At 38.8% G+C, this 25,127-nt stretch overlaps 2 protein-coding genes across 4 annotated transcripts in view; both read right to left on the bottom strand.

Annotated features, from left to right (window-relative positions):
• Positions 1-10,990: 10,990 nt before the first annotated feature.
• LOC122862219 (eukaryotic translation initiation factor 5A-1-like) lies at positions 10,991-18,199 on the bottom strand. Of its 3 annotated transcripts, none has more exons than XM_044167565.1 (5): positions 18,046-18,199; positions 16,823-16,996; positions 16,586-16,690; positions 15,304-15,435; positions 10,991-14,886 (listed from the first exon to the last, which is right to left on the bottom strand). In XM_044167565.1, the coding sequence occupies exons 2-5, from the start codon at positions 16,982-16,984 to the stop codon at positions 14,824-14,826; spliced, it is 462 nt and encodes a 153-aa protein (XP_044023500.1). In that variant the 5' UTR covers positions 16,985-16,996; positions 18,046-18,199; the 3' UTR covers positions 10,991-14,823. The 3 variants fall into 3 exon arrangements, with proteins under 3 accessions (XP_044023500.1, XP_044023501.1, XP_044023502.1); XM_044167566.1 differs by having other exon boundaries at positions 16,823-16,993; positions 18,046-18,190; XM_044167567.1 differs by lacking the exon at positions 18,046-18,199 and adding an exon at positions 17,920-17,943.
• A 1,166-nt stretch (positions 18,200-19,365) lies between these two features.
• Positions 19,366-25,127, bottom strand: part of slc2a2 (solute carrier family 2 member 2) — a 7,719-nt gene continuing 1,957 nt past the window's right edge. Inside the window, exons 3-12 of the mRNA XM_044167564.1 lie at positions 24,761-24,969; positions 24,412-24,536; positions 24,057-24,172; positions 23,792-23,954; positions 23,169-23,275; positions 22,234-22,314; positions 21,611-21,715; positions 21,350-21,451; positions 20,625-20,828; positions 19,366-20,486 (exon numbers count right to left, since the gene is read on the bottom strand). Coding sequence (XP_044023499.1) covers positions 20,283-20,486; positions 20,625-20,828; positions 21,350-21,451; positions 21,611-21,715; positions 22,234-22,314; positions 23,169-23,275; positions 23,792-23,954; positions 24,057-24,172; positions 24,412-24,536; positions 24,761-24,969 — 1,416 coding nt within the window. The 3' untranslated portion in view covers positions 19,366-20,282. The remainder of the gene's footprint in view (positions 20,487-20,624; positions 20,829-21,349; positions 21,452-21,610; positions 21,716-22,233; positions 22,315-23,168; positions 23,276-23,791; positions 23,955-24,056; positions 24,173-24,411; positions 24,537-24,760; positions 24,970-25,127) is intronic.

Genomic DNA, 25,127 nt, shown 5'->3' with positions numbered 1-25,127 from the left:
CACGGTGAAGTCACTTCCCGTTTCCTGCTGACAGTCAACAGTGATTTCTTTTAACCATGTTACTTCACCATGCTCATCTGCATTACAATTCCCTGCAGGTGTTGCACTGTCACTTGCCTCCTAATTGACAAACCAAACCAAATCATTTTAACAATAACAATAACCAAGTCGTTTTTGTGCATAAACCTAAACAAACCTTAACCATAGAGTTGTCAGATCAGATATTGAAACATTGATTTGTAATGGTTTTGGAAGGCACTGACAAATGATACCTTCCTGTCGATAGGGGCGTCAGATCAGAAAATACTTTGTGTCGTTCTGAAGGGCAGTTACTGTACAAACAATGTATTTTGTTGTTAAATTTGGAGAACTTGTTGGGATTCCATATTGCTGCTAAACAGACCCTTACCCTAATACTACTACACTCTTACTCACTTTCTTAATCTTCAAATCGTTCATTTGTTTTAATGTCTTCATTTTTTCTCTTTATATCCTTTCTGTTATCAGTATATTATGTGTGCACACTGACTGCACCCAATTTTCCCATTTTGGATAATAAAGTTTTAGAATGAGTGAAACCATAGCTCAGAGGATAGTTCCAGAACCTGTACATTATAACTCATGCAGGTAAATATTTATACTTATTAAATGGATAGCGGGGTTTTTTAACTTCAGAGGGACTGAAGTCTCATGGGAAAACTGACTTCTCACGGTGACAGGTGCATGCCAGATGTGAAGAGTTGTAATGTTACTGGAAGGTTTGGAGGAAAAAGAGAACATGAAAGACACAGAGAGCCTTAGAAAAGACAAGGAGGCAGAGTATGAGGGATTTAGCAAGATAACAATAACAAAAAAAGAGAGGATTATGAGCATTGTGTATGGTGATGAAAGAGAGAACTGAAACAGAAGGCAGAATAGAAAAGATGAAGCACAGAGGTTAGGCCAGAGGCATGTAGGGAAATACTGATAGCAGGTAGTGAATAAAGTAAATTCCATAGATTTAATTTAAAAATGTAGATTGGCTGTTTTATTGCAATTGCAGTGTTTGGCATTATATGACCATTATATGGAGGATACATTTGCATCTGGAGATAAAGATACTAAATCAGGAGCATTTGTGATTTGTCAACAAAAGGCTCATTTGTGTCATGTTGCTGCTATTGTTTTTGCAACACAGAAAGTACCCCAAAGTTTTGTCTATTCTTTGAAAAAAAAACACATTGGCATTCATTATGTTTGTTGGTGTGCTGTCCTAATGATCCTTGCCTACACCTCTTAGACATTATGGTACCACCTGCTGTATAGAAACAAGACTGCATGTCCACCATTCTATAATAAATCAACTTTTAAGCCAGCTACTCTGCTGAGATTAACATCTTGAAATTCACAAAAAATGACAAACAAGATAATGAAGATTTGGAACAGGGATGCATTTGTAACTCCCTTCTACTACATATGGTCATGGTTGCGGACACACACACACCATTCAGACACACATGCATACAAATAGGAATGTCAGAGGTGATTATAGCGTCGGGTTGAATACAGCTTGTTCTGCTTTATGATGTCACTTACGTCAGTCTCCTCTTCCCGCTCTTTTGGGGTCAATAAAAAAACCACACACACACACACACACACACAGACTCTCTGGGAGTCACTGTCAGGTTTATCCGCTCCCTACAGTGGCCCAGCCTATCCCACAACCCCCTGGGGCAGTAACCTGTGATCCAAGAGAACTGTACTCTGGGTAACGCTGTTTTTATAACCACTCCCAGTCCTTAGTCCACAAACACATAAAACCACAGAACATATGTACCATATTACATTCACCCACTTATGCACACACACATGCACATACACAAACACACCAAACTCCAAACTGAAAATGACTCTTTAGCTAAGTTACTTCTTCAAAAGCTTCTCATGTTATTCCAAAAATGAGCATTGTTCTTACAATTGTAGTAGGCCTAATGCAGATACACACATACATACACACACAAACCACTGCATAACCATACATAACAATATGAATTCTAAGCAGTCTAAACTAATCTAGGCAGACAAATATTCCAAAAGTACCACACACCGTGCGTTATATAATAGGCCGTTGTGTGTCTGTGTATGAAGTATCATGAAGTTATTTTTGAGTAATTTGGGTGTTTCTTCATCATCATTTTTCATAGTTTAATTCAGTTCAATAACAGTTGGGTGACTACACAGGGTTAGTCACTGTTGTTTCACTTCCATGAAGAGAGTACCTCTGCATCGGCAGCATACCCATTTTCTCATGGCATTCTCTTCAGAGACAAGACAAAACACGAGTGAGCTGTTTCACACACAGCCTGCAGAAAATGGGGACTTCATCAAAACAAAAACACAACACACTGACAAAATGGCTCTCTCAGGGTGTCCTTGAGATTGTTTTCAGGGCACTGTGAACAGTTGACGTTAATGGCGGAATCCACACCCACACATTCACACACAAGCTGGAATTCAAGGACACAGAATTCATTTTATTTTTGGATCTAACAAATATCAAACCCATCTTAAGCTCTCTGCATCAGTGCTAGAGGGCAGGAGCCATTGCCTCCTCATAGCTACTAACACAGTTGTGTTTATTACTCTTTCTAGTATTTCTCTAGACACTAATACAAACACACATTTCCACCTAAATAAGCACCAACATGCAGATTTCCATACACTGGCTGTTGTGGGGACCAAACCTGTCCGGTGACCTAAATCTCTCAAACCCCTTGACAAACCCACATCCACTCCAGCACCACTGGAAACATACACACACAAACATTGTTTGTTTCTTCTCATGTAACATGTCCAGTGGGCAGGTGTCTATTGGGTCCAGCTATGTTCTGGAAATTGATAAGAGTGGGAGGAGAGCAGACGGACACCTGTTTATTAGTATGATAGCATCGTGTCAGCATTTCTCCACCACTCCCAAAACATTCTTTCAGCCTTGTCTGCCTCAAAACATCAGCATGAGTAATAACACAAACACAGAAAAATTCCAGATATAAGTTGCTGACACTGCATATTACCATAAGTCATCTTTCTGTGAAACTCATTACTGTCATACATAATTATCATTCTTTTCATCATGAACCATTCTTTTGCACCACCTTGCATCTTCCATACAACCAGCTGATGTTGGTAATATGAGAGCCAGGTCTTTAAAGTAAAAACTAGCCCTTATTTAAGACATGTAATCTACTATCCAGTCACTACAAAAAATGCTTCCTTGGTTGTACTGTGTGTCATTTGTTTTTATTTCTTTCTTATGTATTGGTTTATTTAACAGGGACAGTGCACATTAATAAACATTGCAGTAAATGCCCAGTGTTAGCCAAAAGGCTATTTTCTATCTATAGCCCTTAGACAGCAGGGGCGGATTTAGAAACTTTTGAATTTTTACATTTGTAAAATGAGTAAAAATGTGTAAAGACTCACATTTAAAGCCCTGGTTCTTGACAATAACAAATGATACATTATTAATAGTGACATTGTTTATTCAGCGCAATAAATTAACTGAGGCTGAAAAAGACTCTTTGTGGTCGTTTTGTGTCTATCTGTAGTCATTTTGAGTCTCTTTGTGATCATTGTGCATCTCTTTGTGGTCGTTTTGAGTCTCTTTGTGGTCGTTTTGTGTCTATCTGCAGTCATTTTGAGTATCTTTTGTTTGTTTTGCGACCACAAGAGGGCAGAGAGGTGCTTTGCTACTTGATTTTTATTTATATATATATTTATATAGTACACTCTCCCTTCCATTTTGAAGCCAATCAGCAAAAAAGACCCCTGGATGTACAAAATGATTACAAAGCCACGAAGGATGAAAAACAATTTTGTTAATGAGTTGATTCAAAGATTTAATCAATCATGACTTTTTGGGTGTAAAAAAGAAAATAAAGTCCTGCAAAATTAATTAAATAAAGTATGAAAAGTAGTGTTTTTATTCCTCCACTATGATAAGCTATGCTCATCTGGTTTGAATAATGAAGCGCCCCAACCCACCTCCCATCAGCTCTTCTTTATGGTCGTCTCCCCACCTCCTGCTTGAGTCAACCTCCAGATGTTGGACACAACCTTTCAACACTCCAACTACTAGTCTACTAACTGCCCTGACAAATATACACACATACATTGTAGGTTGCACACACATAAGGAAGTTCAAAGCTGTGCCAGAGGGGAGCAGGTGGCTAGAAACAACACGCTGCAGTTGACCAGAGGTCTGTTGGATGCTACAGCATAAAAGTTCAAACTCCATTCATCCAGAGACACTTGCCAGGAAAACAGAAGCTCCATAGCCATTCTGTATTAATTTATTGTACATGTGCACGTCTTGTATGATGTTTTAAACTCTCATGTATTAAACATTGTTGTATATGGCCATACATAGTTATATTGACATGTTCTTATTTTCTCTTTTGTGTTGTTTATAATGTTTATCTGAGCCAGAAGCTGATATCTCATTCTTATTAGTCCACATTTAAGCTGTTCTTGATGTAGGCATCTGTATGTAATGAGTTTAAGTAACACTATTTTCCATTATTCTCACTCATAAATTAATGTCCTGAAATTGTTGGATGCATGTTTTTTATAACCTTAATAGTTTTTGTCTTATTTCTCTATGTTTTTATGTAATTTTATCATAATATTATATTAATGGTATAACAATGTACTTTTGCTACTACAATGACCCAATATCCGGTGCTAGGTGTCTTTAACAATATTTAGCTTATCATTTAACAATAGAGAGATCCTAGAATTCAACTACAGTTCACCTAGAGTTAACGTACTCAATCTTTTTTTTTTTCTGCATTTAGCACCCTCAAACACAGCCTAATTTTTCTCACAAGCATAGGAGGAGTAGGAACTATGTCGGTTTGTGAGCAGCATGTGCTGGTAGTACACATGGGCACACTGAATGTACAATCATTCAAGTTGATATACTGAAGAGGAGCAACACAAATAAGCATTCTTTTGTTCTGCCAAAGTCTAAAAAAGCAAAAACCAGTCTAGTCTAGATTGTTTGCCTGTGAACTCATTCACTAAATCTTCCAGGGAAGGTCTTCTTTTTCAAAGACAGGAGGGCCTTCCCAGCAGTATGAGTGTACAGAAGGTTGTCAGCTAAAATAGAAAGTACATGCTGTGAGCCCCGATCTCGAATGAACACATCTGTTAGCATAACTATTTCTGAAGACAGAACACACCCCTGCCCTTCTGGTCTTAATCACAGTCTCGTACAACTGTGCACATACAAAGACTCACACAGAGACATGCATAACGTCCCCACTTTTCCCAGCCAACATTTTGACGCTGAATAGACCTTGCCTACAGCCTGCACTTATGAGTAAAACATGTAGTCCCAAAATGAAAGTTGAGATGATGTCTCTAGTCACCCATAGATGCTACCGACATCATCCTCTGAATATATTCAAAACAGCTTCCGAATCTAGTTTAACATGAATACTTAACATTCAGTTAATTTATCTCAAACATTTTGTGATCGTTTGGATCGATCTTGAACCTACACAATATGTAAAATAATGTTATTTATGATATTATTGTGATGGAAGAAAATAACATTTGATTTAGGACTCGATCAGGGTACACTTGAAAGCCGCTGGGAAGCCTGGATTGAGTATGTGACACCATTTGATTGTCTTTAAAGAACGTGTTGCATTCAAACATTTGAATTATTTTGTTCATTTGTTTACTTTTTCCTGTACTTTAAACATTTGTAAAATGATGGCAAACATTTACCTGCATGTATTACCTGCAGGCCTATCTTTAACAACTTTACAAATAAAAAAAGAGAATTGAAACCAATACTAAAAGTCTACAGCCATGTTACCAACTTTGTGAGGCTTAGACATAGGGGTGCTTTGCTTTTGCATTAAATGCTAACGTCAGCATGCTAACATGCTCACAATAACAATGCTAACATGCTGTTGTTTAGCAGGTATAATGTTTACCATGTGTACCATCTTAGTTTAATGTGTTAGCATGCTAACATTTGCTAATGAGCACACGAACACAAAGTGGATCTGAGGCTGATGGGAATGTCATTAGTTTTGCAGGTATTTGGTCATAAACTGAAGTACTGGACACAGTTTGACCTGATGATGGTGCTAGATGTAAAGTCAGAGGATCGCCAAAGTAATAACAATTCATCCTGAGGGAGACATGGACACTACTGTACATCACAATCTATCAAATGGTTGTTGGTTTTCAATATTCATCCTTGTACCCCAACTCTGCACACAAACACAACACCACACACATCCAGAAACCTTCCTGCTCCTCTCTCAGCAGGATTGAGCACATGAAAGGAGCACAAAACACCTCCTTCTGTCCTCCAAACCCTGTCAGAGGCTGAGATGAAGTGCTCTTTCTGCCCATTTTTTTACTTCAAAATCTGGATTCAATAACATCACTGATCTTCAAAAACACTCAGAGCACCCCTTACTCTGACACACACATGCACACAAATTCACACATGTAGGCTACATGCATAGATACTCAAACATACACACACCCTAAATAACCACACACTCAATCATCCATCATGCAGACATGAAAACATGCACATACGTACTGCACACACACTAAGAAATAAGCAAACAAATCTGACTTTGAGTTTGAAGCATGTTATAGTATTTGGAGTGTGTATAAAATCTTAAAATAAATGGAAAGTTATAGACCTCATCAGAGACAACACTGATAAAATATTCTGTTTTACCTCATTTCATTCTGGACTGGTTATTAACTCTCACAATTGTAAAGGCTATTTAAAGAATCTGTATTTCTGTGTGATGATATTTGTTTTTCCTGTCTCTTTCAGAGCCATGAAGGCGTGGTAGTGTGTCTCATACAACTGTTCTCAGGGATTTATGTCTGTGCTTTGACAGTTCTGACAGTTATATAAGAGTTCATTATGATAAATGTAAGATTGTGTTTTGTCTCTTACCTGCCCTGCATAATATTGCCATAAGGACTTCTAAATATCGAATGGGGTAAATTAATTTAACTATATTGAAGTGATCTTATACAAATAAAGTACCAGTAATAATGCAGTTATGTGTGGGATTGATAGGAAACAGTTGGAAGAAACTGAAGGTTGCTCTATATTTCCTCGCAACTCTTTTACACACACACACACAAACCCTCCACAGTGTTTTCCCTGACTGAGAAGCCCTCTACCCTGAAACTATCAAATCTCCAACCATTCCAAACCAGTTCATGTCCTCCAAACATCGGGCAGAAATCCAGCGGCTTCACCCGCTGGATAAACAGGTTTGGAGAAATGTGGAATCCCCGCTTCGATCTCCACACCGTGCCTTGAAAGAGCTCAGACGATCCTAGTAAAACACTCTTGGAGGAAAGAAGCACTGGAGGTTTCTCTGTAACGGCCATGGAGAGGCATTAATGGGTTCTGGAGTCTGTAGGGACTGCAAGGTGATTCCATTGTTCACTGGGGTGTGTGGAAGAGCAAGAGAGAGTGTGTAACCTGCGGAGTGCTGTGGATGTAGAGTTTCCAATATGAATTATTTGCATAATAAAAAGCCACAAACATGGCATGATTTTCAGGTGATAAAGTCAAATAATTGAAACATTTCTTATTTCTTGTTGCCATGAGTCGGTGCTATCATGAACAGCTACCAAGTACCTTGCATGGCTTTATAAACTACTTTCACCACCACTGCCACTATTGTTTTGACTTGCACTTGAGCTAGCATACATATGAACAATGTGGTATGACTGAAAACTGTGAAAACAAAACAAAAAAACTGTGAAATTGCACCGGACCATTGAATTTGAAGCAATCTAACAGTCTTGTTTTGATTTTGAACCTAATGAAAGCCAACTATATTCTGTGTCCTGTCATACTGCAAAAAAATAAACTGTTTGCAAAATGACATATCCAAGATTTGAAAAAAAATACTAGATAGACAGATAGATGGTTCGAGAACAAACTTCAGAAAAATTTCAGCTATCAAAAGTGATGCCTCACTGCCACCTACTGAGCGGTTGAGGTAAAGCCTCCTTTAACGTCAATACATCTTGTGATTACTGAAATAACATTTCATTAGTTTCTTTCAGTATTTGGCACATATCAACTCACAATGTTTCCAAGTAATATAAAATAGATGTTTACTGAACATCAGTAAGTGTGAGATACCTCTATTCAATAGTCTCTCGTTGAGGATTGGTGCATCAGGGCGAAATTGGTTTTACAGAATGTTTATAGACTTATTGGTTATTATTATGCACAAGCTGTGCTGTGCTAAAAAAAAATGTTGGAATGTTAAATTACTAAGCAGATCACCCTTTTGGTGGTTTTCACAATCCTCTTTAACAACCTCTGCAGTTTATTCAGAACAATTCTAATCACAGTTTACTGTCATCACTAATAAACATTTCTTTCCTGTCTTGCTTTACGAGATGCTTTCAGTCAGAGTCCTGAGTACAGGTAAAGAATTGCCAACACTTCACAGCTGTCAAAAACTATTGGGTGTCATCGGAAACAATATGACATTTCAAACATCTGGAGTCATGGGAAAGTTACATTACAGTTACCCATCCTCAGCAGTAAACAACAAAACCCGCAATCATTTCAGGTGTTCTTCCACACACTCCTGTACTAAGTAGAGACTATTTGATGCCATAACTTGCACACAAGATGTGTAAATATGCAGGAGTGTATGTACATTACATAAAGATCCACACCCCCAACCTATCTCCACCTTTGTCACAAACACCACTGCCCTGTCCACCAAACTGACATTCCCTTTTGAGCAGAAGGTAAGAACACATCTTAATAAATTATTTCAGGTTAAAATTGCAATTTGAGTATTAGCATGCAGATGGTAAGGTAATGATTTAACTTTGGAGATTACTTGACAGGGTGTTGAACTCAATGGTAGAAAGTTCAGTTTAGAGCCAACTGGTGTGAGATTCCCCCTGTTAATAAATGCAACTCATTATTTGCACTGTTCTCTTTTCAGGTCGCTGTGTTTAAAGCTGTGGGAGAGGAGGATGTAGTTGATGTCAACGGGATGGCAAAACACAAAAATGATAAACTGACAACTTTTGCAAGGACTGTCTGGAGAGAATATTCTGTAATCTGCTGAAGGAGAACGTTACATTCTAAATATTCTGTGGGAAATAAATGATTCATAGTGAACATCAATAAAACATTCTCAGGGCATTACAAACAACTTTACAGGAGCGTTCTTTAAAATCACAAACACCTGTAAAATGTTCTATTAACATTGAAAATCCTACAATACGTCTTATGGGAACATTCCCTGCTAGCTTGGTGTAGTCTATTATGAATTTGAAGCTGGCCAAAGAGTTCCACACCTCCACTATTTTCTTGCTGGTCGTCTGAAATCTGAAATTGGACTGCTCAGCTCATTCATGCTGCTCAGCTCATTCATGCTTGATTTCTAGTCAAAAAGTCTAATGAACATCCCAGTTGATGTAGCTTTCTGGTTTTTGGCTAGTGGCATTGCTAGAATGGGAATGTTGTCGGTCAGTCCACCACTTTACTCCAGACTGAAATTTCTCAGCATTGGATGGATTGCCATGAATACCAATAATGGTGCCGCTGGCTGTAATCCGGGTTTGTTGTTTACAGCTGTTTGCAGAATTCTTTTCTTTGAGTTTATTGAATACCTGCAGTCATTGCACAGCAGCATAATTATTTATAATTATTAATTATCACAGCAGCAGGATTTCTGTTAGATCTAACAGGAATTTACCTTTTACTTTTATACACGTCACATAGAGATTCCAAGTTTATCGGCTACAATCAAATCATTTGTAACATAGCAGCTCCATCAAATTTGTCATGGCATTTTTATTTTACTGCAGGTGAAAAGTCTGATCCGTTCACTCTGGAAAGTCAAAAATATTCTTTCTGTCCTGTGAAGTTTATTATTACCGGGATTTTTCCATTTTGCTGCTTCAATTCAATGTCTCACAATATTTGTGTGGCATTATCATCTGCGTGGATGCATTCCCATATAAAGGATGGGACCTCTCTAGTCATTAAAGTGATTTACTTTAATGACTAGAGAGGTCCCTAAATATTGCAACAAGTAGTAACAATGAAAACACATTTTATCATACCATAAGTTACTGTACTTAGATAAACCATTACATCATTATACATAGACAGGAATTTCAGTGTTAAGAAAATCATAAATACAATCAATAAAAAGACTTTGTCAAGAACACAGCATATTTGGCGTGATGTATAATAATAATTATTATTTGGGGTATTATTGTGTCGTGGGACTTCATACTTCAGATGTGAACTTTTCTCTCTTCAAATACAAAGAAGCCTCTCTCCTCCTGGGCTATTTAAAGGTTCATCCAAATTACTACTAATTACTATTTTCTCAATAACCTCTAGTGGTATCAATCCATCCAGGCAGTTTGGCTTTTTTCTGTCCAGGTTTTGTTGGTTTGTAGGTGAATGGAATTTCATTTGTGGTGCTCACAGCATTTTAAATTCTCTTTCAAGAATCAGTACCCAATTAAATGGAGGTGAATAGTTAATCCACAGATTTAACAGTCTACAATTTCCATGGGAATAACTGAAGAAATAGTCCCTATGAAAACTGTCAACAGTGAGGTCTATTGAAATTCTTCTCCACTGTATTGGGGTGTAAGCAGAAATCTATAATTTTCCACGTGTGTGTTAGAGCTATATTAAAATGAAAATGGAAAAGCTGTTTGACATTCGACATTTCCATTAATAGTCATAGAACGCCCATATAAGTATGTGAAAATGAAAATTGGATTATTGCATTTTCATTTTTACTCAAACAACACATACATATGTGGAAAATTATAATGCAATTGTGGAATTACATTTTCAAGTTTACATAATCCCCCACCAGCTGGTTGTTGAAAGTTGGCAACCCTGCATTCAATCTATATAAAATGAGGAAAGCTGACAAATTTCTTGTAGCTAGTAACATCTGAATGAACTTTATTTTGCCTACACAATAAAAACAGACAGTTGTAATTTTTAAGACAGCAGCCATACATTAGTTAGAATAGAGAAGCCCAGGTATCTGTATGTTCCAGAAGAGGCTCAAGGTCAGATTTCCCCTAGAAAGTGTTTAGATCAGAGATTAAAGGAAGAAAGAGACCTGTGCCAAGCTGAGGATATACCCCAAAACCCCTTCCCCAGCATACACCAGGAACATACAGTATACAAGACTGAGTAATTCACCTATTCCCTGTTAGAACACATTACACTGCACCTGTGGTCTAAACATACAAATAAACCACAGTTTTTTTGCAAGAAAAATTAAGCAGAAGACAGAAAGAGAGAAAATGTGAAGCAGATAATGTCTCTGATGAGAGGTGCCAGAAAAGACTATGGGGGAAAAAACTGAAAATATAATTCATGTATGTCTCCAACACCATATGGTATAGACTTGAGACAAATGAAACAAAATAAAAATCATTCTAATAATGTAATTTATTATCCTCACTGACACTGTTACAGTAACACATCTCCTAAAACTGAGCCCTGAGAAAATCTGCCCTCATGACACTGCCCTCAGTCATTTTGCAGTTATATTTCTCGCAGTATGATCCTAAATCAGCATGTGAAACCAGTGTAAACATTTTCTCAAACAGAATCAGAAGTCAGTGCTGTTTGCAGTTCCCATGTGAGAGACTCCTTATAACAGCTAAAGGTAAAGGATCCTTGACAAGATGTGTGGTAGTAATTAGTGCTACATATCAGAGGCCGGAGCATCTTAATAATTGGAGAGAACTGAGGGCAAGTCAATTTTCCCATGTCTGACCTTGGTTGTAGACGCATGTAACAGAGCACAAATATGGCTTAAGGAAGACGGTCATCTTCGGTTAGGACTGTGGAGACGGAGGGAGAATAGAATCCTCATATCATAACTTAAATTGCACTACTGATTGGACATTAGGATTTGGATACTTTTGGAAATCTAGCCATGTATTTACAGAAGCAGTATACTAGAAACTAAATCTGGTTTTCACAGGCACAATGGCATGTTTGCAACCAAAGAGCACAATGCTACTGCGTATGTGTGTTGGCTCACTGGTCACCCTAGTTTAACTTTTGTACAGCTTTGTTTACTACCCCAAAACAAGCATTTTCTGCTATTTGCATATGGGAGGTTACATTGTACACACTCTTTGGGCTCATTACTCCTCGAGAATGACCAATCAAGTTGAGGCACTGCAGGCTGAAGTTGAGAAGATTTATGTGCTTATGAAGGCAAGCAGGGACTTCAAGTTGTCTTGCATGTGCCCCCATTTGCCACAGAAAGTCATCCCAACGGCCTGCATGGTGCAAGGTCAATGAAGCGCAAGTTTCTACTATACTGCTGCTTTCAGAGCATTCATTTGCTAGTAAAATGCGTTTTCCTCCTGTTTAAAGAAATGAATACTCAAAATGAAATGTACTATTTGTACATTGAGTACAGTCTTGTGGCTTCCACCTTTTGTCCTTGCAATTCAGAGTACTGTTGTGTTGTTTTGTACCATTAAACGAAAATCTAGAGTGCTTGGAGAAACCCACAGTTGTCATGCCACAGCTCCTAACATGATATTCAGCGAAAACACCACACACTGAACAAGAACGGAATGCTAAACAAAATTCATGTAGAACTTAATACACAATACAAAACATTCAGTGGATTACTTTGGTGTCTTCACGCAAGTAAAAAAATACTTTTTGTGGACTGAAGTCAGAACAAAAATAACAGACCGGCTGCCGTTGCACGAAGGACAACTTGAAAGCTGGACAGAATACCTTCCAATGTCAATATTACAATCAATGTGTTTACACGCATTTAAGTATTCTGATTATTGTCAACTTTTGGCAGTAATCCGACTTCATAAACGTCATGTAAACACTTCCCTTACCCGGTGTAAGGGATTGAACTTCTAACAAGAGTTTTTACACGGAGTACAGGTTCAGGAAAAAGTATTGCTATGACAACAGTGCAGAAGGTGGAATGATCACATAACTCATAATAGTGCACCCTTGTAGCCAAAATCCAAAGTCAGACTAAAACAAACTAGTCTAAATAAGTAATTTTGACAGCTGAACAGCAGGTTATTTGTAAATTTCTTAACACATGCACTGTTGAAAGACTGGCTTCTTCACTAGTCTGCCCTCCTCACTGCACCATCGATCCAAATGCTCAGACCAGGAAAAACGAGAAGAAAAGAACTCAGGCTGCAGCGCTTCATATATATTGCTAATACACTTACAATAGTTTTAATTTTATGGTAGGAGGTAGGGGAGAAAACTGACTACCTGCATGTGAATGCAGATTATACAGCAACCATGTTAATGCAGTGCACGTAAACGCATTCTGATTTCCTGCAATTACCCGATGTCTCCCATTAAGAATTTCTTGTGTGGATGTAAACTTTGAGTAACAACCATTCAGTATAATTCCGTAAAAATCCATGCGAGCCACAATACGTCTTAGAGTGTAAACTTGCTCTGCACAAAACCCTTAAAAATCCCATTAAACTGCAAACAGACCTACCAACCCCAAATTTACTTTCTACAACTACCTTCCCCCACCTGCAACCTAAAACATAGCTCAATGGTAACACTCATCTATTCTGTTCTTGGGCACTAATGTCTCCCATCACAAGACTTGGATAACCCACAATGGAACCACAACCTACATTTGGCTACATCTTATAAGATGAAAAATGGTTTCTTGTTTCCACTATTGTGTGCCAAGAGGTCATAATTATCTTTACCATTGTGATGATGCAACATTTGTTTTTGAAATTTGCTTAAGATAAAATTGTTTTAACACTATAATAGTAAAGGTTTTCAGTGTTTTGTTCTTTGAAAATAATTTTCTGTACATTTGTCAGCTCATAAAGGCCTCAAGTGAAAGGAAAAAGTTTCATAGCATAGAAGAGAAAATGGCCACACCCAACTACCCCTGTCCAGGCCTGTTCTGCTTCAGAACAGCTGAGACAGCAGAGTTCCCTGCTACAAAAGGCAGATCTTATTGAGACCCAGCCCGATGCAGTAGAAATCCTGCTGCAAGATCTGTAGTTGAAAGGCTAAGTAACTATAATGTTGCTGTTTACATAAAATCATGGCTGCTATGGCATGTGTATACAAGTCAACTGTCAATTAATAAGTGTGCATGCAAATGCATACGTTTAAGTTGTCAAAGGCAGAAAGGCATATTCCAGCCATCAATGAAGTTATATATTTTTAAGTTATCTGAACTGTGTACCAAGTAGAGCTGGCGCTTGCTTGAGGTGTAAAGTCAGCTAGTTGAGAATTTCTCCCCTAAAATAATTTTAAGTTCAAGGCAAGATGCAGCATCTCAACTGTAAACAAACTTTAAAATACATGTTCACAGCCAACTCAAATGCTCCATATTTCATTCAGAAAAAAAGGACAGGAGGAGTGATTTAAAAAGTAATACATACAGAAAAACACATGTCACCCATACTCGCATAAAAAAGAATGTTATGAATTGCTGGAATATTGTTCTGAATGCCTGGAATGATAATCAGTACTCTTTGCAAAGTTAAGCAGTTATGGCTAAGGGTAGATAACTTCATTGATTGACGAGAATGCCAGTCAGCCCTGAGCCCAAGGTACAGTTGAAGAAGCTGACCCAGTCCAGTTTTCAGATTTCAGTGGACCAGCGGGGGAAATTGGTGGAGATGTGGGGTGAAGGCCAGTAGCTTTGGTGAAGCTTCAAAGCCATAATGGAGAGTAGGTGTGAGGTCTCCAGCACTGTCCTAGACATATTAAGAAGTCAAGACCTTGGTGCCAATAACATGCTCTTCATCCAAAGCTTTCATCACAGAGACCTGAAAAGGAAAGAGAAAAATAAGATCTGGAACAGTTGTCTCACATTACTTTGGTTTTTAGTTTTACCTCAAAAAAACCTAGAAGATAAAAATAGTAAATCAATTTAACAGTGCTACAGCACAGGCATACAGTTGTCCACCTGAATTCACAGCAAGGATAAAACCCATGAATGAAGAAAGTGATGATCTTAGATCAACCCATAAAGCTGCATGAAACCAACAGTTTGATGCTTGTGCATTGTAGCGACAGCTCTGGGTCAGAGTTTAAGTAAACATCAGTGAACATAGCAAGTTTCAGGAAATGTACTGTATGACTCGATGGACAAGCAAGATGATTAACTATTTTTACAGTTGTTCCAGTTCAGCCACTACCAGTAAAAGAGATTCCTCCCCCACGCTTGGGCCACAGAAACTCACCAAAAACTCATCTCCATTATTGAACTTCTTCTCGATTTCTTTGCCCATGTCACCATCTGGCACTTTAAGATCCTCTCTGGTTGCGCCAGTGTCATCCAACAGGGACAAGAAACCATCTGAGACACCTATTACCTAAATGCGCCATCAGGCAAAGAATGAAAACAATAAAATGTTAAAAATATTAACATTCCGGTTTTTGAAAAAAATAAATAAGAGAGGGGGAAAGCACAGACAAATAATATATAACCAGTAGCAATCAACCTAATCCATGGTGGAATGGCATTTTAAAGCAGGGGAGCGGTACAGCAATAGCACCATCACACTTAAGAGCCTTAAACCTGGCCGCTGGGACAGCTAACATCGAAAGTGGCAGACCTGAGTGTCAGCAACACAGAACTGACAGCTGTAACAGAGACCAAAGGCTTTACTGTATGTGACTGAGTGTTAGTTGTCAATTTAACAGAGCAGAAACATTTGTTCAGTGTTGCTGTACACACCAGTTCTGGTCAAGCGCCATCACATGCACCAATGCTACCTGTTAGCTAACTAAGGAGTTATTTAAGTTATTTACAAGAATCTTTTGCCACATGAAATACAATAGAGACAATACAGCACAAAGTCAGTTGAACAAAAGACGGTGTAGTCCCTCATTCGTCCAGGAGTGTTCTATCGTAGAAAAGGTTTCAGTCGTAGTCATCTGGACACTGTTTTCAGAATCAAGACGTTTCGGCTCCCATCCGGAAGATTTGACAATTGAGAATGACTTCCGGATGGGAGCCGAAACGTCTTGATTCTGAAAACAGTGTCCAGTTGAACAAAACTAACCCCAAAAACTAAACCTAGTCTTCCCCTAATATACTAACCATTGTTTTCATGTGCTGAGTTGCTATCCCAAAAGAGGCCTCTAATCAGGACAGAAGAGAATGCTTGTTGGCCAAGCGAAAACCTGTTCAGCCAGTTCAAAACCTGTATATCCTTTTCACTACTACTGAAGAGACAGCACAGCTCTGACACATGTGACACACCCTTTTAGCAATTGAAAAAGTATTCATTTTCTCACATCACAATTGTTCATTAGGATTAGATTATATAAAACCCCCCAAAATGAGGGGAAATGGATGCACTGGTGGCCTAAACAAATGCCAAACACCCTATACTGGCCAGGGAAACAATTATTGGCTTCCAGTACCAACTTGTTTCAACTGACTGTACACAATCCAAATACTGCATGCCCCTTTGTGTTCCCTAGGTTACACCAAGAGATCCAACAGGGATCTCTCACCTGGTAGTCTTTCCTTGTTACATGTGGGACATCCATGTTATGGGTAGATGGGCAGATATCTTCTAACTTCTTCTGAGTAAAGATGTCAAGTCCAGTAAGGTGAACCTGGGAAAACACGATAACTGATTAGATGGGGGCCAAGCAAATATTGGGGGTTACTTGTAAAACTAGGAAACAGTTCAGGCTAAATTACAAGCGCCTTAAGCTCTGGATTCCAAAGGATGCACAAGGTTTTACCTTGGCATGCCCATGCTTGCCAGTCTTCGAGGTAGTCATGTCAACGATCTTACAGGGACGTCCTTTCAGCATGACATAGCCATTCTTCCTCAATGCAGAGCACTGCGTGGGGAATGTTTTGGAGGCCCCAGAGTCCCCAGAGGTGTAATCTTCATCTGCCATGATAGGCTACTTCTATGTCAACCGGATGAGCAAAAGAACACATAAAACGTGACTGACAGTAGCATTACTTACAAGTATGTGGAACCAATATTGCAACATTTATAAAAAAAAAAAAAGAGGAATAAACAGTTTATTAGTTGCGTGGTAGCTGTGAGCACAGATTTGTAACACTAAATTATAAACATAGAACTATGACTACAGACAAGGCCAGCTTAGACTCCCCAACAGCTGTCAGAAATACTATGGTGCTAAACACCTTGTAGCCATGAGATGCTGTGCTTACGTGGTCACGCTCAATCTTTTTTTTTTTCCCCTAAAAGGAAGTGGACAGTGGTTGGGCCATAAGTTAAGTGCTTACAAATCAATAGCCTGAAATCAGAGTGGGAGATGTCAACTAAAAGTGCGTTGCTGCACATTGCCTGAGGTTAAAATGTACATTTCCAAGCTAACGCTTATACACTTTAAGATTTCAAATTGTTAGCGATCTACGGTCTCATTTTCCCACTCTTGTGCACAACAATTATCCAAGGTGGTGCAACTATATCTCGCTGGCCAACTATCTGAAAAGCTAACAGCTAACGTTAATTGCTAATGTGTCGAATTAACTAGTACGCTGCGTTTCTGCAATGACTTCCTAAAGTAACCAAAAAATGGCTCAAATTGCCGTTAGAGTGACTAGGCAGCTTGTGTTTGAAAGCTAGCAAACACCGTTAACTAGCTATGTTACGTGGCATCTGGGCCAGATGAGCATCTTACACGGTAGCGAAAAATAGTAAGCTAGCTTTAAGTTCCCACCTCGTGTGTATTCTGTCATCGTTAGCTAAATTAGCTTGCTAACACGACCCACACCCACTGACACTGACTGTTGCTAATGTTAGCTAAAGTAGGGCGCTAACTTCCTTCAATCGCTCACCAAACAGCGACTCACTACTTACAAGTTACTGGTTAACTGCCGAGACGACAAATGTCTCCCAATATTACTACATCTTAAAACAACATGTTACTTAACGTTAGCTACTTTGTGAAAACATGTTACTTATAAGCCCCTACGTTTAGCTTACCTTGTGTCGTGCTTACAACAAAGAGGGAAAGTCACTTCGCATGCGTAGAGCTTTTGTACCGCAGGAGGAGCAGAAAGGGTAGGTACTGGCTCTGGTGACGCGGTGCAGAGGGGGTGGGGGAGGCTCGCTCATTGAAATCTTGGGACAGTGCAGTCATTGGCTGTCTGCATGCGACATCCGCACCGCCACGCACGCCTCTACAGAACTATTCAAGAAAAATAACACCCTTTGCTAGCTTCTAAACGTGCAAGTGAGGTCTTTGATTAATGGCAATAGCAAAATAAGCAGATAAGTAGGCCTATTCAGTTACAAACAGTGGTGTAAAGTAACTTTTATTTACGTTGCCTACTGTACTTATGTATAATTTTGAGGTTCTTGTACTTTACTTCAGTATTTTAATTTTCTGCTTTTTTATAGGCTATGGTACTTTAACTCATAAACTACATTTATTTAACAGATACAGTTGCTACTCACTTTACAAATTCACATTTTACTTACAAAACATAGGCTAATATCATCTAATAATGCACTGTTGTAGATTAAACAACCCAATAGAATATAAAATACTTTAAATTACCTACACCTTGACCAGCTACAACATTCTGATAATAATAATAATAATAATAAACTTTATTCATACAGCACTTTTCAAATCAAAGTTACAAAGTGCTTTACTTTTGAGATTTTTTTATGGTACCGTATTGTCTCTTTATAATGTAATGAGAAACGTGTAAAAGACAGCCAACTTGACAATGCAAAATACTGTAGGTTCTTGTTGTTACTGAATATGAACAACAATACTGCGAGTTTCCTGTGTTCCAGGTGTGTGATAACTCATGACTGTTTAGCTCAGAGCAAAAATGCAGCATTTACTGGGAAGTCAAATTGTAATTGTTCTTAAATTAGTCCTGGGATGTTGCTGGGGGCTGTGTAAGAGGGACTGTGTCTTTGGCTAAATAAACCTCCCTGAAAGCAGAGTAAATTTCCTCTGGTATCAGTTAAACAGTCATCACCCTCTGTCTGCTCTATGCTCTCCCTCACTGGTCTTTGTGTGGATCTTCTAAAAGCCACTGTCTATAAAGGAATGTGGGTTCCCTAAAACAGACAACTCTTACTTGGGTGGATAAAAACACATGTTTTTGTTTTCTTAAAGATCCCTTCCTGACATGAAATAAGGTGTATAAAAATACAATGCTTTGAATAATAATTTGTGTCTGATCTTTTGCACAAAAGTTGCCTCATTACCCAATTAATATTATTCAAATTACATCAACTGTTTTTCCCTCATTGACAAATCCAGAATGTATGACTTTGCAAATATTTGTTGTTACAAAAGTTTAATTACATTAACTGTTTTCCACTCATTGACATATCCAGAATCTATGACTATGCAAATATTTGTTGTTTCAAAAGTTTAATTGCTGGACACAATGTTTCTCCTACTTCACTTAAAAGTCCAATGTCAGGTGTATGTGCACTGGAGGTTTCAAGTTTCCACATCACACTTCTGTAAGTTGCATATTGGACCACGATTGGCTTCCAAACTAGTTGTGATGTCAGAAAGTAATGCTCGTGCATACATGCCTTAAACTCAGGTTTAAGGTGGGCACAGAGAAACCTTCCCCTTCAGCAGATGATTGTGAAAACAGCCTTTTAGTGACCAACTCATGCATACAGTACATCATTATACACAGTGAGGGTCAAACATTCAAGTGAAGTAACAATAGAGTTTCCCCTCGGGGATAAATAAAGTATTTCTGACCTGATTCTGATTCTGAATAAGCAAAACAAATTTTTAAGTGAAGGAGGCTTATGATTGTTTCAAGACAGAAAATGTGGAATAATTCCATAGATATGTGAAAGGGAGTCAGGTCATAATTCTCTGTAGGTTCAACAATACTTAAGCGACCCCTTTCATATACAAATATTCACGTGATCCAATATTGATTATAGCCATATTAACCATCAAGTCACAATACTGCAATAAAAGTCTATATTTTGATTAAATGTAACACCACTCCACATAACGGAAACATAATGTTGTAAGTCACTGCTGGTTCTTGTGTAGCTCTTACATTTATATTGTAAAAAATGTTTACTTAAGTCCTTCATTTACCAAGTAATAATTATAATACTATAAGGATAAATGTAGATAAACACTTAACATTTGAAATACTGACAGATGGACACACCCTTTCACACGCATACAAATAAACTACACGAACATAGCTGTTGTTTCAAGCATCTGTGGATGTTTTGAACTGCTGCAGTTCAGTATCGTCTTTGGTTCTCTTTGCCAACTTTTTCGGTCCCTTGTGGAAGACAGCAGAAATCTCCTCAAACGTTTTGCCCTTGGTCTCAGGGACCCGCATATAAATAAACACAGTGAACCCAAAAAGCAGCACAGCAAACAGGATGAACACATAACAATCCAACCAAGCCTGAAAAGAAAAAGAAAAAAAAGACAGAAGTCAGGATGAACAGTGTGTCTAAATGTTTGTGAGAATGACACGTCAACCCACATGCAAGTGCATGTGTTGCACAAGTTTACAGTACATATGTGTGTCCTTTCTGCCAACCTGTATATACGGAAACGTCATGCCAATGATGAAGTTGCTGGTCCAGTTGCAGCAGCCAGCGAGAGCCATGGCCGCAGGCCGAGGTCCCTGGCTGAACAGTTCAGCAACTATGAACCATGGAATGGGACCAGGACCAAGCTCAAAGAAACTCACGAAGAGGAAGATAGCTGACATGCTAACATAGCTCATCCACGAGTATTCACCCTGGAGGGAAGAGTACATCAGTCAAGAGAAACTATTTCCTGCCAGGGTAGTTTCCTGATTAGTTCAAATGATCAAATGCATCTGTTTGTCTTATTCTTGTGTGTATCAGAAGCTTTAATATATATACTGTATTAACTCTTTGCAAAACTGAACCTTCCAACAGTTTGCTTTTTCTTTGGAAATCTTTTCACCACATTGTCCTATTTGTTTCATTACCTTGAAGTAACAAAGATCAAATGGTTACAGTGGTTTTTTTCAATGGTTTTGAAAAAAAACAAAAACTCTTTTGCCTCTATTCATAATATAGTTTTACAGGTCTCAAGTGCATGGCAATCTCAACTTAAGGTTATGGTGAGAGGAACACAACATTAGAAAGAGTGAAGCTGCTAAACAAATTAGTTTCAGAGTTAATGCAGGTGGTAAAGCATATGGCCAGGCCATTAAAATTGGACCCATAAGTAGATGGAAGTTCAGTTCAAGTTGCTAATAAACTAAAGCTCTGACACCTGACTTGAACAAACCTGGAATTTGAGGCCCACTGTCATGGCAATTGCACAGCAGCACATCCCTCCCAGACCAGCCAGAGTCAGAGTGCGCCTGCCAGCCTTGTCCACTAGTGCAACCTAGAACATACAGTACACTGTTTATCTCGTGTGTGTTTGTGTGTGATTCATCTGTAGAAGATATAAGAGAACACCGGTGCATGTTCATGGTTTAATATCCATATGTGTGTGCATGTGTCTGTGTGTTTTGCATCCGTATGCATGTAAATAGCTACTCACAGCCAAAAGAGTAAAGATTGTGTTGATGGCCCCGACTCCTATAGTGGCATAGACTGGCTGACCGACACCAGCCCGAGTGAAGATATCCGTAGAGTAATAAAAGATCTTCAGGACAAAACAAGTATAGGTTTTCCAAAATTACAAATATAAAGAAACAATTTGTGTTTGTTTTGCTTAGGGAGAGTGGAAGGTATTTTACACTCTCCTACAGATCTCCTGTGATATACATTTTCATGCACATAAACAAAAATCTCCAGCTTTCTTTTTTAAAAGATTATTTTTTGGCATTTCTACTCTGACAGTGCTATTAGAAAGAGACAGGAAAGGCAGGGGAGAGCGAGGGGATGATATGCAGCAAAGGGCCCGGGCTGGACTCGAACCTGGGCTGCTGCAGTAAGGACTCAGCCTTGATATGTGGTGCGCTCTACCAGGAGAGTTACTCCTCCAGCTTTTAGCCATTTTTTGACCCAGTTACTGCTGATGTGCACATACAGTTTGCTCTAACAAAGAAACCATTTTCTGTCATCTTATCATGTCATCAGAATCACTATGATTTTAGTTTAACTTCAGTAAACTGAATGAGAGACAGAAAACGGCAGAGTAGAAATTAATTTGCCACTCACCGCATTGATACCAGAAAACTGCTGGGAGAGATGCATCATGAGGGCAACAATCAGCTGCTGTCTGTACACAGAGGAGCAGATCTTGGAGAGAATACATAATGAAAATAAAATATAAATATTGTCACTGCAATGGTTTTCTAAAGCACAGGACTAAAATGCACATACACATTGTTGTTTTACTGTCTGCTGTTATGCGTGAAATAAGTATTTTAACTTGTTTTGCCATTTCACAAATCTGTTGGTTTCACGTGGGAGCAAACCACAGTGGGATGGCTTCATCTGCAGCCTATTAAAAATAGGTTGTGTCAGAAAGTGTATTTCCCATTAACTCAATAATCTTTCAAACTAAACAAGTTATAAATCACTTGAGGCAGGTTCTGGAAAGCTGAGATCTGGAGCACACGAATATTGTAAGAGCTTTTAAAAAGGTGCAGCAACTAAGGTTTCGACATCACGCACGTCTTTATCAGGATTACTCTGATGTCGAAACGTTAGTTGCTGCACCTTATACTATACCCGTGTCCTGATCCTGCCTCAGTTGGCCTGTCTGTTGAGGCACGGGTTTGAGCTTTAATTTGGCTGATGCGCAGAGACTCCTTCACTTATACAATCACTATTATATCATTTATTTAACTAATGATGTAACATCAACTATCATGAGTCATTACAGTACATGAGATTATCAGTGTACTTTGGTTGCTAATTAATTTGGACGGTTGAGAGGGTGTCTCTGTCCACCCTGAGGAGGAATGTCAGGACTATTAGTTATGGTGTAATGAGAGTGTTCTGGTGAACCTGGGGAGTTTATCAGCTATTTTATTTTAAAACCCAACAATCAAAGTCTTTTCTTTAAAAGTTAAATAAAAATTCCCAAGAGATAATATTTAGATACTTGTGACAATATATCTTAAGTGAGCATCTTCCTATAGACCTACCAAAGAAAGGATAGAGACCCTGGTCTCCTTGTCGGCCTCCTCTTTCTCTTTCCTCATCTCTTCCAGATCAGAAGTTGGATCATACGCCCCCTTTAGACGATACAGACCTGCAAGAAAACACAGGGTGAAGGGAGACAAGAGCAACAGTCTGTATAAATTACTTATTTGCAGTGGTGGTCCTTAAAGACTGGAAACAGGGGAAAACAGCTCGCCTGGCTCTGTCCAAAGGTAACAAATTGGCTTACCAGAGCATCTAAAGCTCACTGATTACCACGTTATAGCTTGTAACACAATATATCCTTGTTTGTTTAGTCCGTAGAAAAACCGGGGTATAACGTGTCAATTAGTGAGCTTTAGAGGTTAGCTGTTTCCCCCTGTTTTCAGTCCTTGTGCTAAGCTAAGCTAACCAGCTGCTGGCTGTAGCCTTAAATTTAGAAGTCAGACAGGAGAGTGGTATTCATTTTCTCATCTAACTCTGTGCAAGAGTTAGATGAGAAAATGAACTCTTGCTTTAAAGTATCTTGTGTAGCCTATATACTCTATGTTGCTGAATATAGTGCTTGGACAAGAGAGTACTAGAGAGAGAAAAAGGATGACAGAGAGTTGCTGTGTGTAATTCTTACTTTTTCGAGCCTCTTGATCCTTGCCCAGTAGAATGTAAAGGTACCGTGGACTCTCAGGGCACAGAGGCAGCAAAAAGGATTGTAATACTGCCGGAGCTCCAGACAGACCAAGCAACAGGGGCCACATATCATCATTACCAAGTATAAAGTCCAAGCCTATTACCTACATCCACACACAAACGTACACACATACAGTTAAGGTTATATGTTCAATATGTCATGAAGCAAAGATGCTGCTGTGCATGTGTGTGTGAGTGTACCTCACCTGGCTGATTAGTATGCCAATGACAACAGCCAGCTGGTGTAATGTTCCCAGAGCCCCTCTGTAAGCCTTGGGTGCAATCTCTCCAATGTACATGGGCACTAGCCCAGATGTCAACCCTGAAACACACACATCGTGAGTTAACCAACTGTATACAAGCATTCACTGTTGGATATGTGACAATATAGGAACCCTTGTTAATTTTCTTTTAAATTTAAAAAAATTAGCTTTCAATATGATCATGAAGGGGAATGTTCCTAAGGATAATGAGGACAACTTTCCTCTTCTATAGTTCATAACCCATAAACATTTCTAACTAAATTATGTGATATGTTTTATAACATGTGCTTTACTGTACCACAGTAAAAGCCCATAACAGCGCGGCCAGATATGACCATGATGTGAGTTTTCCACATCCTGCAAAGACCCATCAGCAGTCCAGCAGCTACAGCCAGAACATTGATCATTAACATGCCCTTTACCCTGCAAGACAGAAGAAAATAGAAAGGTGGCAGAGGGAGATACAGAGAAAGACGGATGATGGATAAGTGCATGTGTACCATGGCATTATTCCATATTGATCCTGGTTTAACTTTTCCTGCTAATGTTAATCTCCATACTCCATAATTTTCCTCAGGTATTCCTTTTTCACCAAAGTTTCATACTTGCACTATTATGTTCTTATTATTTTATCCTTCCTCTCTCACCTCCCTCTTAGGTCTCCCACAAATCCCACCAGGAAGGATGATAACATGCCACCGATAGAGAAGATTGCGACCGACAATGACCAATACATGACCACTGCAGGGTGTTGTCCCGCCTCTGAGAAATCTTCTTCTTCTGTGCTGTTTTCTGAGAGGACAGCAGCCCTCTCTGACCACACACCCAGGGACCGTCCATAATTCTTTTCAATGACCTATGACACAGTTAATGGATCATCAAGAAGTACAATCACAGTTGCACACACAGAGACAGACCAAAAGGCAAACACAAAATATGCACACACACACATACATGGATCCATTCTGCTAAAATCTCATTTACAAATATGCATGGTAGTTGACGTTCATTATG

The sequence above is a fragment of the Siniperca chuatsi genome, linkage group LG15 (genome assembly GCF_020085105.1).
Source record: "Siniperca chuatsi isolate FFG_IHB_CAS linkage group LG15, ASM2008510v1, whole genome shotgun sequence".
Classification (NCBI taxonomy): domain Eukaryota; kingdom Metazoa; phylum Chordata; class Actinopteri; order Centrarchiformes; family Sinipercidae; genus Siniperca; species Siniperca chuatsi.
Note: the sequence above shows the minus strand (reverse complement) of the source record. Positions and strands in the feature narration are given on the sequence as shown.

Bases quoted from the DNA above. Each gene is read 5' to 3' on its own strand.
- LOC122862219 (XM_044167565.1), bottom strand. From the start codon at position 16,984: ATGGCAGATGAAGATTACACCTCTGGGGACTCTGGGGCCTCCAAAACA. The intron at 16,691-16,822 runs GTAAAACCTTGT...GTGTTTTCCCAG, and splicing joins GCAAGCATGGGCATGCCAAG to GTTCACCTTACTGGACTTGA. The intron at 14,887-15,303 runs GTGAGTTTCTGT...TTTCCTTTTCAG, and splicing joins ATAATGGAGATGAGTTTTTG to GTCTCTGTGATGAAAGCTTT.